This window comes from Lates calcarifer, linkage group LG2 (assembly GCF_001640805.2).
Source record: "Lates calcarifer isolate ASB-BC8 linkage group LG2, TLL_Latcal_v3, whole genome shotgun sequence".
NCBI classification, from domain to species: Eukaryota; Metazoa; Chordata; class Actinopteri; family Centropomidae; genus Lates; species Lates calcarifer.
The window spans coordinates 26,077,150-26,093,745 of NC_066834.1; the positions used below are offsets into that span (position 1 = coordinate 26,077,150).

General features: G+C 40.7%; 1 protein-coding gene across 2 annotated transcripts in view; it reads left to right on the forward strand.

Annotated features, from left to right (window-relative positions):
• kif26ba (kinesin family member 26Ba) overlaps positions 1-16,596 on the forward strand; it is a 79,194-nt gene that overhangs the window by 14,206 nt on the left and 48,392 nt on the right. For both annotated transcript variants that reach the window (XM_018666733.2, XM_018666734.2), the window contains exon 3: positions 10,839-11,558. In XM_018666733.2, coding sequence (XP_018522249.1) covers positions 10,839-11,558 — 720 coding nt within the window. The remainder of the gene's footprint in view (positions 1-10,838; positions 11,559-16,596) is intronic.

A 16,596-nucleotide genomic window follows, 5' to 3' on the forward strand; every position in this document is an offset into this window, starting at 1 on the left:
TGGATTGCAGTGAGACATTTACATCCCCCTCAGGATTATTGTGTCACCTTAGATACACTCAGCTGACTAAATTCATCTAGCACCATCATCATTCATTGGTTTATGACTAAATACCTGCTAATTATTTGCTCATTATTAGCTAATGTTAGCATACTAACATGCTAAACTAAAATAGCATACATTGTAAAAATAATATCAGCATGTTAACACTGTCATTGCTAGCATAGCTCAAAGCACCACTGTGCCTACAGCCTCATGGAGCTGCAAGTATCTGAGAAAACAGATGTGTTACAACAATACAACAAAGTTTCCCAGTGGCAATCAAACCCAAACCAGTTATAAATGCACCTGTGCAGTTCTAACCACAAGAGGTAAGCCATTTTTTTTTTTGAGCCAGGAAAACCCTGACTGAGTTTGTGCATTTGTGTACACATTATGTTCCTGTGCACACATTGCTCACCTGTTTCTTAGTGTCTGTGTGCACATGTAAGTCAGAGTTGTCAGGCAGATCTTTACCTTCAGCTCCACCCCAGTGAGCCTCACTAACCTTGGGATAGAAAGACACTGGAGGGAAGAACGGATGGATGGGAAAAAGAGGGGTAGGGGAGGAGTGAGAGGGTGTTGGAGAATGTGTGTTCAGGTGTGGGATATGGCGAGATGGATTACCTTACCCAGCAGGCAATTCATCACTGTCACAGAGAGAGAGAGAGGAAAAGAGAGACTGGGGAGAGAGGAAAGGAAAGAGGGGAAAGAAAAGACAGGAAAACTGAGAGGAAGGAAGGGTAAGGGATATCCTGTAGAAGAGAAGGAATAGGGTGGAGGGCTTGAGGGAAATATAGAGAAAAAGTAGGTGGAGGTTGAAAAAGTGGGAAAAAAACAGCTGAGAGAAACACACCTACTGAATCAGTACTTTACTTTATGTACAATAAGAGACATTCTTACAACAGGTCAAGATGAGCTGTAACCCCATCTCTGTAAAGGATGGAAAGATCAGAGAAAAGACATATGGCAAATGTATAGATGGCATGTTTCCTGTGTGGTTCTTGAAGAATGTGTACTTTACTTCCACAAGAGTGTGTTTAATTTCAGTGAGCTGCCTCTGTATAGGACAGTAATTAGTAAAACTATTAAAGTAACTTTGCTGTCACTATCACTGCTTGAGGTGTAGATCTTTGCAGTTTTGTATGTGGAGCATCATGTACTCAGTGGTGCAAAACCTTCCAACATTTCTCACTGGCATTGATTAGAACCAGGCATTTTTTCTCTCAGGCCCTGATATAAATGGACAACCTATTTACAGTGGGGCATCAAGGTGAATATTCCTGTTTTCATACCCTATTTAGACTCATAATTAATGACTAACCCATTTATGCTTAGCGTAAAATGTAGGTGACCGTCTCCCTAAACAGTATTTCTTCAATTAAACATTATATTTTGACCTGACTGTTGGCACCTGTAGTACACACAGTATAGAGAATGACTACAAATAAGCTGTATTTCTACTGTGAGCAGAGTATGATGTTACAGGATCACATCCCCTTGAGCCACCTAGACTTTGTGCAAATATCCCATGTGAAAACAGGCATTTACATAAACTACTTTCCCACTTAAATTAACTAGCAATGAAGCCAAGATTCTCATCTAAATTCAGGTGCCTGACAACTGGCTAATTGGCAGCTAGCTAACACACTGAAATAGATTATTTTCACATATAGCTCTGGTAGCAAATGCCTCATCTACAGTGCAGCTCTGATGCAGATGGACTAATTTAAAAACAGGCACCAGAGATTTTACGCACTTCATTAACAGTCAGGCACCACCATGGATAGCCAGATAATTTAAAAACAGGCACTGGCAAGCAACTTTCACTTAAAAAAAACAGGTAGTAATTTAAATAAATATTTGATCTACAGCTGGGCACTGATGTAGATGGACAGCTAATAAAAAAACAGGCTCTCTTCCTGTCAGTTAGTTCATTTACATTGTAGCAGCAAGCTTGTCTGTAGACTTAACACTATACGAGCTGGGGCATGAGTCATAGCTCAGGTTGTTAATTGGAGGGCCACATTTGCTACACAAACTGTGTATACTCTTCATAAACATGCACAGACAGCTCAGCAGACACAAACTCCAAAGATACACACAACCATGTTTGCATGAGAGCATGACTGATCTGATCTGTCTGTAGCATCTGTTTTCAGTATTTCGTACCCTCTTTGATTGGGTTTAACATCCCACTACACACATACACACTGGTCAAGCAATGCTATTTTTGTATATGTGTGCACGTGTGTGTAGTGAGGAAAATACAATTTTGTGGAGCAGGATGCCTGATGAGCACTTAACCTAAGTCAAGCCAGGCAATGTTCAGACAGCCAATTAATTACAGGTGCCAATCCCAAACAGTGGCGGGCTGCAGACCAAAGTACGTCATCACCATGGTCTAAGGGAGTGCTTCAAAGACTCTCTGAAGGCCTCTCATAAAGACCTTCACACTGACCCTGCTTCATGAGAGTTGCTTGCCCACACAACCATTCAAAGAAATAACATTTCAAAGGGCACTAACATCTATGCAGACCAGCGCATCAAAGCATCAAAGCATGTGAAGCCACTGTCCCATCCTCTACAAGTGAACCAGCCCTGCTTTCCTGCCCCCCTGAGAATAAGGACTACCCCCTGCAAGTGGTGGAGACTGTCCTTTTAATTCAAGGATAAGTGATGGTGGTGGCATGGCACATACACATTTCATTTCTACTCATTAAAAAGGAGAAACACAGAGATAATGTGTGTTGCATAAACAATTGATTTAATTTTTTAATTTAAATGTTTTGTGCATTTTTTATTTGATTGATTCATTATTTACTACAGCACCTTATGGAAGCTTTTTCAATATAACAGACTGCATAATTACCAGCCTTTAGAGAGAGGGAGAGAATATCAGCATGTGATTAATGAGAGTTATAGTGCTGAGAGAGTGATCTTCATGGAGAGATCAATTTGAATGTGTTGTTCATAACATCTCGGATGTTTTCACATCTGACACCTGTATTAATACTGATAGTATGAGGCTTCCCCAGCATTATACAGTGCACACACACGCTGGACAAACATCCACATACAAATATGTACACACAACCACACTTTACGTCTCCACCAAGACAGAATGCAGCAAGTAATTTACATCCCCTATAGCTAGTTAGCTTTGTATGCTAATTAATTTCTGCATTGCTATGGCAACACAAATATTCTAATGCGTTTTCTTTTGTTATTAATATAGCGTGTCAACATCACAAGGGAGTCTGTGCACATGTGTTGACAAAAGTGTGTGTCCGTTTACCAAAATGTATGCATAAATGACTTTATACATGTGTGCAAGTGTGTGTATGTGTGTGTGTCTGTGTGTATAATAGGTTACAGTTGTGTCCTAACCAACCCATTATGGGATCATATGAGGGAATGACCAATTAAAAAGGTGATTAAAGGAGAAATACTTCAGAGAGCGCGCTGGAGAGAGGAGAGGGGGAGGGTGCAGGTAATAAATGAGAGAGAGAGAAGGAAAGAGAGAAAGAGAGGAAACCTACTGGGTTCCTTAAGTTATTTGTCACTGAAGGGAAACAGATAGAAACAAAGAGAAAATTCTAGGGAAGCTGGGGTTGGTTTCCTCAGCGTCTAGACTCTCACTAACATGCTGTTAAAAAACAGTCTCTACTTTGGGTTATTTCTGCAGCGCGCAGTAGAAATACCAATCTGCCTCATAGCTAGCTATTACCCCCATGCACACAGTAAATTCAGTCTTTACTTAGAGTACAAGTAGGTATTGTATTCATGATTTACAGGTCTGAAGGCCTCTCATATGTACAAATACACACACACATGCTCAACATAGACTCCAGTCTCTCTTCATCACTCCATCTGTCCTGGTTTTCACTTTCCATCTGTCTTTCTCCTTCCATTTCATCATGGTTAGAGTTTTATAATTGAGGCTCAATACTGTAGTAATGCTTTAACCAAAATTTTAGGGGCAGATTTATTGTTATATTGTTTGAATTACTGTTACTCTTGGCTGATAACATTCACCACTGGCTCCTGTTCTTAAATGTCTTTAAATGGGGTAAAAAGGGACTCATTACAACATGCTGCAATCTATCATCTGCAGCAACTGTGGTCCAGTTTGATGTTTATTTTTCCTTACATGTATGATTTATTTTCTGATCTTCTTTCTCACACGTTTTTAATGAAGAAAACCAAAACATAGAGGTGGTGATTTAAATAAGAAACAACAAGCCTGCAGCTAAGTGGTGGTTAATTAATAACATCTAGCATGAATTTGAAGTCACCACAATAGACTCCAGTAAATCATTCTGTGTTGCATTTATGCAGAACTCATTACATGTGTTAACAACTGATACACATTTGTTATTTTTTTCAATACAGTGGACTGCGCTTTATCCCTGACACTGCAAGGCTAGACATGACCTCACCAGCTGATGTGAGTGATGGGCTGAGGGCAGTGACAGTTTCACTGAAAGGCAGTTTTTACAGCTCTATTAGCTTAATAATATCTTCTTCACTTATAATTAAGCTGCTGCTTCACATTTACTTTTGGTGTCTACACCAGGTGTTTCAAGTTCAAAGACTTAAAAATGGTATGGGCAAGTTGTCAGATGAAAGCCTGAGTGTAGCTGAGTTGTCTCCAGGTGTGTGCATTCTTGTCTCAAGTTGACATAAACACAGTTGGCCCTAAATATTACACATATGCATGTATAAGCTGAAGAAATTAGGTGCACCACAAACACTGAAAGAGAGAGACTGAGAGTGACAGACAGTTTGTGTTTTGGAGAGACAGTGAGAGAGACCTGTGCTTGACCTCTGTCAGAGTAACATTTGTCCCACATGTGTGCACATCCATGCGTTTGGTGTGTGTATGTGTGTGTGATGTCATTTATAACCTCTGTGTTATTGACCTTGCTCCTGCACAGACACTCAATCATTCACACGCACACACACAGTTGACACACTATCATTCTCCATCATGGGACCACTGTACGTGATCATGGGCCACCAACGCACTTAAAGTGTATAGTTTTTCCTTCACAGTCTCTTTCCTGCTCTGTCTTTTTGCTGCTTTCCATTTTTGCTGTGTGTGTGTGTGTGTGTGTGTGTTTTGTCAGAACAGGTGCAAGGGGCCGACTGGATCTCTTCTGCACGAGTTCACTGATCATAGACCTGCTGAGAAATGCCTGTGCATGTGTGTGTATATACATTACAGAGTGTGCACAGGAGCAAGTAAAGGAAGAATGAATGTTGAGAGGATGAGAGGAGGTAAATGAGTAATAGGGGGAGGAGGAAAGGTTTACCCTCCTTGGTCACTCATCTGGAACTGATTACACACACACACACACACACACACACACACACGCCAATAAACCAGCATCATTCTGGCTATAACTGGCTAAGAACGTGCTCCTCCTCTCTTCTTCTTTTTTATTGAGGAATTAGGCCATTTTATGTCCCATTCTTTCCTTTCTCTCTGATCAGCCATCATTGTCTTTCTCCTTGTTTTTGAGCACCGTGCCATGAACTTGTGCTAAATATAGTCGAAGTGAAAACAGGGAATGACAGAGGTTTGAAAAAGAGGAGGATGACAGTGAAGGTGGGTCGGAATCACACAGTTCTGTGTCAAAATGTTGTTGTGAGTCAGTGGTGGACAGAGTGTGTGTTTGTCCATTTATGTGTCTGCGTATATTAAAGGGATGTGTGTCGTTGCATTTGACAGCCCATTTTTCTGAACCCTTTACCTCCAGTGCATTCACATAAATACACTCACACACACACACATACACACACACATAGAAAGACAAAGGGACAAACAGAGCAGAGCTGTCTTTTCTTATCAAATCTCAGTAATAGCATCCTTCTGTGTCCAGTCAACATACACACACACACACAGACAGTCGTTGCTATATAGACTGGCTGTCAGCACACTAAGAGTCACCGAGGTCACTGTTCAGTTAGCTTGGATGCCATCTCCATCTCTCTCTCTTTGTCTTTCTCTCTTTCTATCAGTCACTCCATCCTCAGTGTAGGGCTGAGGCTGTGTTTGTCTTTCCTCTTAGGAGGAAATGAATCACACACACATGTAGGCTATCTGTGGTGCTGAGACTGATTGAGTCACTCACTGAATACTGATGAACTCAGAGGTGAGGAGATGGCTGGAAGAGACAGTTAGAGGAAAGGGGAGAAGAGCTGCAAATAAAATCGTTCACAGTCAGACATTCTTATCTAACCACATCTTATTTAATGGTGCAACAATATTAATAACTCTAATTTAAATCTAATCATGTAAAATCAGCCTAAGATTTCCTATGAGATTTCAACATTGAGCTCCTAACTCCTGATTGTTTTGCCTGGACTGGACTCTGCAACATAATGCCGTGCTAATGAGAGTTTGTGTGTGTGTGTGTGTGTGTGTGTGTGTGTGTGTGAGAGAGAGAGAGAGAGAAACCAGGGGATAAACAAATTCAAGTTAGTCTGTTCTACTGAAAGATGAGCTGGAAATAATAAAAAGCATTAGTGGGAAGAGAAATACAGAAGTAGGGTCAAAGACAGAGCACAGCGAGAGAGAGAGAGAGAGAAAGTGTGTGTGTGTGTGTGTGTGTGTGTGTGTGTCTGTGTTTGTATTCAATCCTCATGGCCAAGTGTTCATGACCAGTATAAGCAAAAACTCCTAGATTCCCTTTCTCTTCTTTTTTTCCCTTTTTTCATTGCAGTTGGGCAGCTTGGCTGCTCTTCAAATCTCAGCTAATTTGGGACAACAGGGCCCTCATCTCGAGGACCGTACACCGTGTCCACGTTATTGATCCTTTGCTTGCCTGTCTGCTGTGTGTGTGTGTGTTTGAGTTCGTGTGACAGGCAGATACAGAGGGGTCATCAGAAGCCAAGAGAGATTAAATTTTCCCTTTTCACTGATTTTTGGCAAATGTCTAACTTTTCCAATTCTTTCCAAATGGGAAAAACAGGGCTAACATGTGGCATTTATTGGAGGATTGCTTCACAATCTCTTCCCAGTGGTTTATTTTACCTATCTCAAACACATTTTATTGTACAATAACTGACATGAACAGTCAGTAAAATGACTGTCTGTTAGTAACCACACTGCAACATAATTCATTCCTCTATACTTTGTATGTTTAAATAGTCTATATCTTCACCTAAACATGGCTCAGTGCACAGCTTCCATTTAAATCCTTACACACATACCTGTTGAGCTTGTGATTCTGCGTGTTCTTTTTTGTGCGCTTTGTACCTTTTGTCTCCTGCTCTTTCATTTTTCTGTGTGATAGTGCATTTTCTATCTCATTCCCATGGGTGGGAGGCCAAATGTAATGTGCAACCACAGCATCCTGCATTAAGAACACTGAAAACTGTTTTGTTGTTATTACCTCTGTTGCTATCATTACCGCTCCCTCCTGTAGCCGGATGCAACAAATTCAGTCAAAGTCTTCTTGTGTGGAAATTCACAATTTTTCTAGCTAGCAGAAAATGTGTTACAACCCTTTGGCCAAGCAGAAACATTGAACATACAGTGACACACTGAATACATGCATTCATAAATAATTAACTGCATTAAATATCTGCCCAATCTGTCTCCTCTCATGTGTGTTACTCTGCAAACATGTTTTTTTGTATGAGAGCCTGGAGTGTGTATGTGGTGTCTCATGTCAGGCAGGAATATATGTGTTTGCCTGAATTTGTGTATATATATATATATATATATATATATATATGTTTAAAAACCATGTTCTATTCATTATTCTACATAGTTTGCCAAAGTAACAAGGTAGTCTTTATCCATAAACACACACACCACTCACATGCTTGCCAAGGTTTGAGCTCCTGCCATGCATACATTTATGTGTGTGTATCTTGTGGTCTTGTGGTTTGTTGACATAGCCTAGGCAGCAGCTCTCAGACTGAGAGGTTGCATTTTACCATTAGATGAAATGTTGCTTTGTGTGCACACGTATTTGCGCACACACCTCCACATACACACACACACAAACAGTATATTGATTGAGGAAAGGTAACAGGGCTTGGTATTGATAGAGGCTTACTTATGAGTGGCAGACAGTATGTTACATTCACTCTTTCTTGCAAACAGGCTTCTATTCCACTATTAGCCTATGGGCCACCAAAGAGGCTGACCACACACACAGATCTAATCAATCTACAGTGAGGGAAACTTTTTGTAATAATCTGATACATATTGTTTGTTTTTTATTGCTGTAAAGCTGGTTTGTCAATGTGAAGTTCGGTTAAACAACTAGTTATTTATACATTTATGCAAATGGATGACTGCATGTATTCACAGAATGTCTGTAGGAGAGCTGCCAGTGGACATACAGTATCTGATGTATCTGCTTCTTTCTACCTGCCACTCATTATTTACCCACAGGTCAGTTTTTCAGTCTTCTCTGTTGGTCCGTCTGCCTGTCTTAATGTCTGATCGTCTGAATCTGCTGAGAGATAACCTGCGTCCATCACGCACCTATTGATCGGACATACATAGACACGCATACAAACTCTGCATCTCCATAACTCACGTATTGATTAAACTTCACTAAACAAAGAGTGCCTACCCATCACTCTGATTAATACTGTACATGCACTGCCTCTTCCCTGGGATGATGAACTGAGATATTCAAATAAAAGCCCCTGTAAAACTGTTGAGACTGATGTGAGTACAAGTATAGATCAACATGTATCATAAGTAATTTGTTTCTTTTTTGTGCTGCTGTTATTCTGACACTACATCATACATTGCTTTTGAAACTGTAATCAGGAAATCCATCAGAGGGAAAAATGACTTGATTAATTTAAACAGCGGCAAATGTAGAATCTTTACCAGGATAACACTTGATGTACCAGCCTGTTTTTTGAGAGGATGATATATGTAACGACTCAGGTAATGGCAGTGATTAGAGAAAATATTTCACGTCATCTGTAGGAAAGAATCTACACAAGATAGCATAAAAGCACAGAGAATCACTATAACTCTTTACTTTCTGTCTGTCTAACCCCAGTTATAATAGGCTGAGATAAGTTTTTCATGTAACCACACATTCATTTTGCTGTAACTATCAGAAAAGGGTGAGAGCTGACACAGATACCTGGCTTTAGTGTTACAGAAGAGGTGGGCTGGTTGAAAGCAGGAGGGTAATTACAGTTATCATGTGAGCTGGCACCACCTACCACAGATGTTTAGTTGAATTACAGAGCTCCTAAGCAGACATACACTCGCTGATAATACACCAACACTACACCTCCACTTAAGCTGACAATTAGCTCGCAACGTCACACTCGGTCTCTTTAATCCCACCATCAGTCTCAAGGGCCCTGAGTAAAGCCAGACTATTATAAGAAAACTGTTTCAATTTAATGACCTTTTGTCAGATAAAGTACTTAATGCTTTGTGGAAAAATTTGCGAAATATTTTCATTGGGGTCAAGGAAGGTTTAGACACAGATCTGTATCTTGGATGTGTGCGTGTGTTTTGCTTGTTAACTTTGATATTTAGACCAGAGAGTCGTGGCAGGAGATTTAGAGTGGCTTTGCTCTGTGCCAGTGGCTCCAATTAGTCTGAGGGGGAAAAAACACATGCACACAAACACACACATGACGCATACCTGTACACACACATATATTCATGCACACAGGTACAAATAACTGCACAAACAAATTTGACAAATATCCTGACTTCCACACACAAGAAAGCATGTTATAATAGCTCACATGCACGCATACACACAAATTCACCAGGCAAACAATAACATAGAGAAAAAAACCTGTAGTGGACCAACATAAGGACAGAAGAGACAGACAGAACAATATGTTTATTTGTTTGTTTGTTTGTTTTTTAACAAATTCTGAAGATATATTAATGGTTTGCTACGTGAATTAATCTCAAATACAGTACTTTCTAGAATCTTGAATACTGATAGGTTGACCGTGAAATGTTTGAGAACAAAAGCAATGCACTTTTTGACTTTGACTACCGGTCTAACACTACAAACCACTTACAAATGACCCTACTCTCTGTGCAGCCTCATGGCCTTCGTCCATGAGGAGTATAATACCATGGGATTTTGTTTTTGTTTTCACAAAGATTTGTTCCTGCAAGTAGACTATTAGCATTTAGAGTCACGCTTTGCCAATTCAACTACAGAGGAAGGGAAAACAACACAGGGAATAGAAAAATGGGTGCAGGTGACTGGCAAGATGCTCAAAATGTCACAGGATGTTTACTTGTTCAGTGTTGTTTCAGCTAATGCTAGCTTACATGTTGGTTACCTAATGATTACAACTAGAATGCAATTAAATTTTTGTGTGACATTTCCTTTCTGAGAGATGGATGAATGAGAAATAGTTTGTCACCTTTACTGAGCTGCTCCATCTTCATTCAATAGCTCTTATTGCCCTTTTTAATAGGAAATGTTACAAAATTCATGGTGAGAAAGAAAAGGAGGGAGAGGAAAAGAGAGAGAGTAGAAGGTCAGTTGTTTTCATTCCTGTATTAGACAACTCTCCTTGCTGCCAGCTTCTGTCACACTTTCACCCTTTGGACCCAAAGGATACTGAGTATATGAGTGTGTGTGTGTCTACACATTTTTCCCCAGGCTACATGACAATGTTTCTTGGATTTTCTATAAATATTCATAGTCATAACTTGTTAAACACACCTATAATTGCCTCTCCATTTATCAGTGCAACATCATTTCTCCAGACACCAGTCTAAATCCCAGGTTTTTGTTTTTCTCTCTCCCTTTCTCTCTTTCCAGGATCCCTCCTTCTCTCTCCTCCTCCATGATAAGCTTCAGGTGCCTAACAGTTCCCGGCGGGCGTGGAATGAGCGTGACAGCCGTTGTGATGTCTGTGCCACTCACCTCACTCAGCTCAAACAGGAAGCTGTGCGCATGGTCCTCACTCTTGACCAGTGGGATTTGTCTCCCACCTCTTCCCCCTCTGCTCTAATTGGACGATATGGATCTCAAGGACCTCCGGGTCCATTAGGAGCATCTGGTCCCGGATCAAGGGAATGGCCTCCTCCTTTTCTCCCTTCCTCCGCCTCCTCCTCAGCTGCCGCTGCCACTTCACATCCTCCTCACCAGTCGTCCCAGTCGCCCTCTCCAAGCCCAAGCCAGACCCCAACCCCCAGCCCAAGCCACGGACCATCCAACTCCAGCCATGGGAGCCCCTCAGTGGGGCAAACGTCCAGCTGTGCTCCAGCAAACCCACAATCTCAAGGTCCAGGGCACAGACTGGGGTCTAAGCCCAGCTCTCTGGGGCTTGGAGGTGGGGTGGACAGAAGGAACGGGTCCCCCAGTTCAGGAAAAGTAGCTGGTGCCCAACAGCAGTCTGTGACTGGAGTAAACAGCCCCAGCAATAATGGTGGTAACAGCAGTAATAATGGGAGTGGAGCAGTACTGAGTACAGCAGCGCTGCAGGCCCATCAGCACATGAACCGAACTAATGGAGGCGTCACACTCTATCCGTACCAGGTGAGCTATCTGAAGACATGTGTGTGTGCACCTGTGTGTATATGTGATTGTGTGCCTTGCATTCACACATAAAAATCTGTAGAGCTACCTTTCCCACGAAGGCAGTGCAAATATTACAATGGATAAATAGATTCTGGTCTTATAAGATTATACCAGATGGTAACAGGCTACCATCATGCAGATGAATACATCTCTTGATATGTGTAAGGACAGGAACATTTTCATTTTTCAGCTTGTAGGTGTTCCTACCTACTGTAGTGTGACCTTGTTAGCTATGAACCGCTGACAATATCTGACTTCTGAGTTAATGTGTTCATCTCTCTCCTGTCCTTTCCTCTCCTCTGCTTGTACAAAGTCAGACTAGGCTATATTGCATCTACCCCAGGCAAAGTGTGTGTCTCTGTGTGTCTATGTGCATGTGTGTGTGTGTTCCTAGTAATATAAGGAGGGAGGGACGCGAGGCAATTAAGCTACTTTAAAACCCTTGATTGCCACAATTTGCATAAAAAAATTAATTCTCCATCTATGAGTCATAACTGACTAAAGACAGTATAGCATTAATTTCGATGTCCATGGCAAATAAATGGCTATTATTCCACTTAAAAATTATCATCATAGTTATCCACTGATTTTCTGTACATCCATTGGTACATTGCAAACAGGAACTGCTATAAGGTAATGTGGCTTACTTTTAATGGTGCCAATATGCCCAAATAGCTAATTAGCTGACTTCATGGCAACATTATACTTCTGTCCTTTACATTTTCCAAAGCATTATATGAACTGTGGTTCCAAACTCTAGAGCATGACTATCACCCAAATCAAAGTAAGAGAAAGAATAATCATTGGAGTGTCAAAATCCATTAACGACAACTTTTTCATGTTGCTCTATCAATATTTTTTTGACATTAGATTAAGAGGTGCAGCAGTTGTCTCAGTTTTGTCTGAGGGAAGGCCGAACATGTCAGGCTTTGAAAAAACTGCTGCTCTAAAAGAAAGAGACAGTTGCTGAAGTGCTCATTTAAGCAACTTAATGAAAATACTAGTTTTGGAGTAGCTTGCAGGTATTGATTATCTTGTGAGTTATAGTGTTGAAGCTGTTAAACAAATGAGGTGAAACTGGGTGAGATGGAGACAGAGTTTGACAGTTTGAACAAACACAACACATTCTGACAGTATCTAAAAGAGCAAAGGGACATTGTGAAGTTTATTCTCCCCCAATAGCACTCTCTGTGAGGACACAATAATCAAATTCTTGGAACTGATAACCATCTCGTATTGAGAAGGAAGCCTAATGCCTTCTTCAGTAGGATCCAGACAGGACATCAAGCAGCAAGTTAGCAGACAGCAAACCGTAAAAGTGACTCAAATGGAAAATGGAGATAAAAGAAGAGGTTTTAGGAGGAGAGAGGAAGAGAGGGAGCGTGAATAGACAAGAGAGGAGGATGGTAGGAGGAGGAAAATGCCTCTGGTGACGAGTGGTCTAGAGGTATATAGATGCAGGAGAGCTGAGACTCCAGGGGAGATCCAGAGGGGTGTGTGTGTGTGTGTGTGTGTGTGTGAGCATGTACTACAGATGTAATAATTCATACAGTGATAATTAGGACTCTGGGGACTCTATGTCACACACCCCCAGTACCCCTTCACTCTTTCACTCTCATTCACTCTCTCTCACGCACTTACACATTTTCTCTCTACTCCTTCCTTATGCCTGTTTCGTCTTCCCTTCTCCCCTATTATTCCTGTCTTTCTCACGCTTTGTCTCTATATTCACATCCTTTTTTACCTTGCTGTTCCCCCATCTCTCTGTATATTTGTATTCAGTCCATGACTTTAATCAGATCCAGAGATATGGAATCGTAGGTGGAAATGACTTTGTTACAATCTCTGGAATTGTTTTGTTATCTTGTCCTGCTGGTCAGAAATTAATGAGGCATAGGAGCCTCTATGTGTTCTGGCCTGTCTTTGTGGAAAGAACAGTGAAAGTATTCAAATCTGAACGAGGATTTCTCTTTTTGGAGTTAGTACCTGTGTTGGGAGGTATAAAATGTTAGTGAGCTGGAGTGTTTGTGCTGTGACTTTGACAGTAATGGTGTTTCAGCAGGAAAGGAGAAACAGAGCATGATAATAAATCATCCTCGTTTAGACTCACCCCAGAGAGAGAAAGAGAAGGAGGAGGAGCTGAGCAGAGAGATGATCAAAAAATCAGAATGGAAAGTCAAGATGAGGAAATAAAGGGAGATCAAACGGAAAGAGATACAGACAGAGAGGGTGACGAGAAAGTAAGAGAGATTGGCTTAGAATAATGGTGAGTAAGAAAAGGACAAATTTTATTATAGGGGCTACATCTGGCAATTCTTAGACCATATTACCTCTGAGACATCAGTGTATGTGGACACACTTTGAGATGTGTGAGATTTTTTTTTTGCCAGAGAACTGGATTCTGTAGATCTGCTTTACTGCTGTGCGGCACAAAACATAGAAAATGGCTTTTGATGCATCACTGGAGCTTTCAGAAGCTCTTACAATGGCTGATGATCAGGCCAAATGATAAATCTCCTCTAACATGGTCGCACTCTTCAGCAAAGTGAAAGAGAAAATAAACACATGTAAGAGCATCAAAAGTCAAAAAGCTGCAGGTGGAATCAGTGGGCTATATAGGAAATGTGTGTATTACTTGTTAGAAACACTAGCAACAACAACACTGGTATGGTCTTATTCAATGTAACAATTTTTAATGATTAGAATTACCATTAAAGCCACCTTTAAAGGTAGGACAAGAAGAAGCAGAGCTGAAAGAGGGAGGACGCAGAGGGAGACAGAGAAAGACAGCAACCTGTCTACCTTTGTAGCTGACATTAAAATCCTGCTGGCTCAGCAGTCTGAGAGGTGACAAACCAAAGGTCCAGGCTGCAAAAATTAATGACTGAGGTCAGACAGCAATGTGCTCAGTGATATATGTTGCTTCAAGACACAGCACAGAAATTCAACCATCAACTGTTATTTCCTGGCCAACTGTCATATTACCATTACTGTACCTTTTAACTGGCTGCAACTTTAAAGTTAAACCAGAAAAAATCAAGTCCATATTATCTGTTTACTTTATTTATTACTTACTTTGTTTATTTACTTTTTGGGGGCTTTTTATGGTGACAGTGTTGAGCGGATCAGGCTCTCTCTCACTCTCTCACTCTGGCACGAGAAAACAAATCTAACATTGTCTCTTTGCCCTCGTTCTGTCCTTCAAGCAGCTAATTGAAAACAGGTTTATACCGTATGGTGTGTGCCTCTCTCAGTGTGTGTGTGTGTGTACTGATTTCAACAATGGTTAGATAAGCTTTCCTAATTTACAGTGTATGTGTTTGTTGTGCCCACATTTGTGTTTGTTACTGTATATCCTGCAGAGAGAAACAGGATATCAGATACAACACACCACTTGCATCATGTCATATTTTGTGTAAAGTGAACTGCTCAATGCTGGATGTCCTTTAGGATCAGGATCAGGATCAGCGGGGCAGTAGTGACCTAAAGGTAAAGGAAGCTTGTGACTGCAGGGTCGTCACTTCGATCTTCAGGAGGGGAAGGAGAAAGGACAATGCTTGTTCGACCCTCATTACCACCACAGTGGTGCCCCTGAGCAAGGCCTTTAACCTCCAACACAAAATAAGGGCATGATAAGAGTATGTGCATTTAGCTAACAGCATTTGTAATGCATATTATGCAGCATATGTTGATTCATCAGCGTGTCAGTAAGCCTGTTTTATTATCTCTGGTATTTCATAGAGTCATGTGTACTGCAAAGTGAATGTACATAAAACTATGGTACATTTTTTTCTTTTAACTGTTTTTCTTGTTCATATCTTTTATGTAGCCCTGAGGCAGTTTCTGATTTGATTATGCAACACCCTGCGCTGTATATTTGTTGATAAATATATATTCAGTCTCATCCTCCCCTGCCTCACATTTGCTCTCTCTCTCTCTCTCTCTCTCGCTGTATATATATATATATATATATATATATATACATATATATATATATATATATATATATACACATACATACATATAATTTACTCCCACTCTCCAATTTCTACCTGTCTTTTCCTCCTCCCTCCCTACCTTTCATGACTGTTTTCCTCTGTATTTACTTGCTTTCTTTTCCTTCCCACTCTGTCCCCCATACACACTCTCTGTTTTTGTCTATCTCAAATAAAATACACAAACACCATGTTCCATTTGCTCACTTACTTCTGTTTTTTTGTGTCTCTCCCCCCCGCCCACTTTTGTCCTGAAAGGTCAGCCTCTTTCTCTCTTCCTCCTCTCTACCACAGTAAGCATTTAGATTGTTTTACAGATTGTGCTTACCCCCTGACAAAAGCAGGCAGGACCACACACATACATGGACACAGAGACACACCGTTTCTCTTTTCACCCTCCTCATACAAACTTGAAATTTCAGGCACAAATTCTATGTTGGTTGCCTGTGGTTGGAAAAGGATGTAAAAATAAAATTAATCTAAGAGAGACAAATGAGGGGGGTAAATGCTGGGGAAATAGCATTTGTGTTGTAATGAAGATGAATGAGTCTGCTTTTACCTTGTTCTAAGAGCAGAGAGCAACGGGTGTGGATATGTGCTGTGGTGTAGAAGAGAGGAGGGGGTGAGAGTGACAGAATAAGTGTGTGAGTGTTTGGGTTTTTTTTTTTCACTTCACATTTCTGGGAAAATCTGATATCACATTTATCAAAGTCCCACATTGACAGGTACAATCTCAGAACCAGGTGTTCTATGAAAACATGGTCAGAGTCTGGATTTACATTGATTTGCTGTCTTATTTTCAACACATTTCACTGTTGTGTTTTTCCTAGTATTCTTTATACGTCCTGTTATTATCTATGTCCTATTCTCTCCTGTTGTGATGACTTAATATCCCCATAAGGATCATTAAAGTTTCACACTTAATACACATAATTTAAACTCAGCCTTTAGTCCTGTGGGAAAAACTGAATGGAGCAAGTGCGATGACCTCATAAGAACAA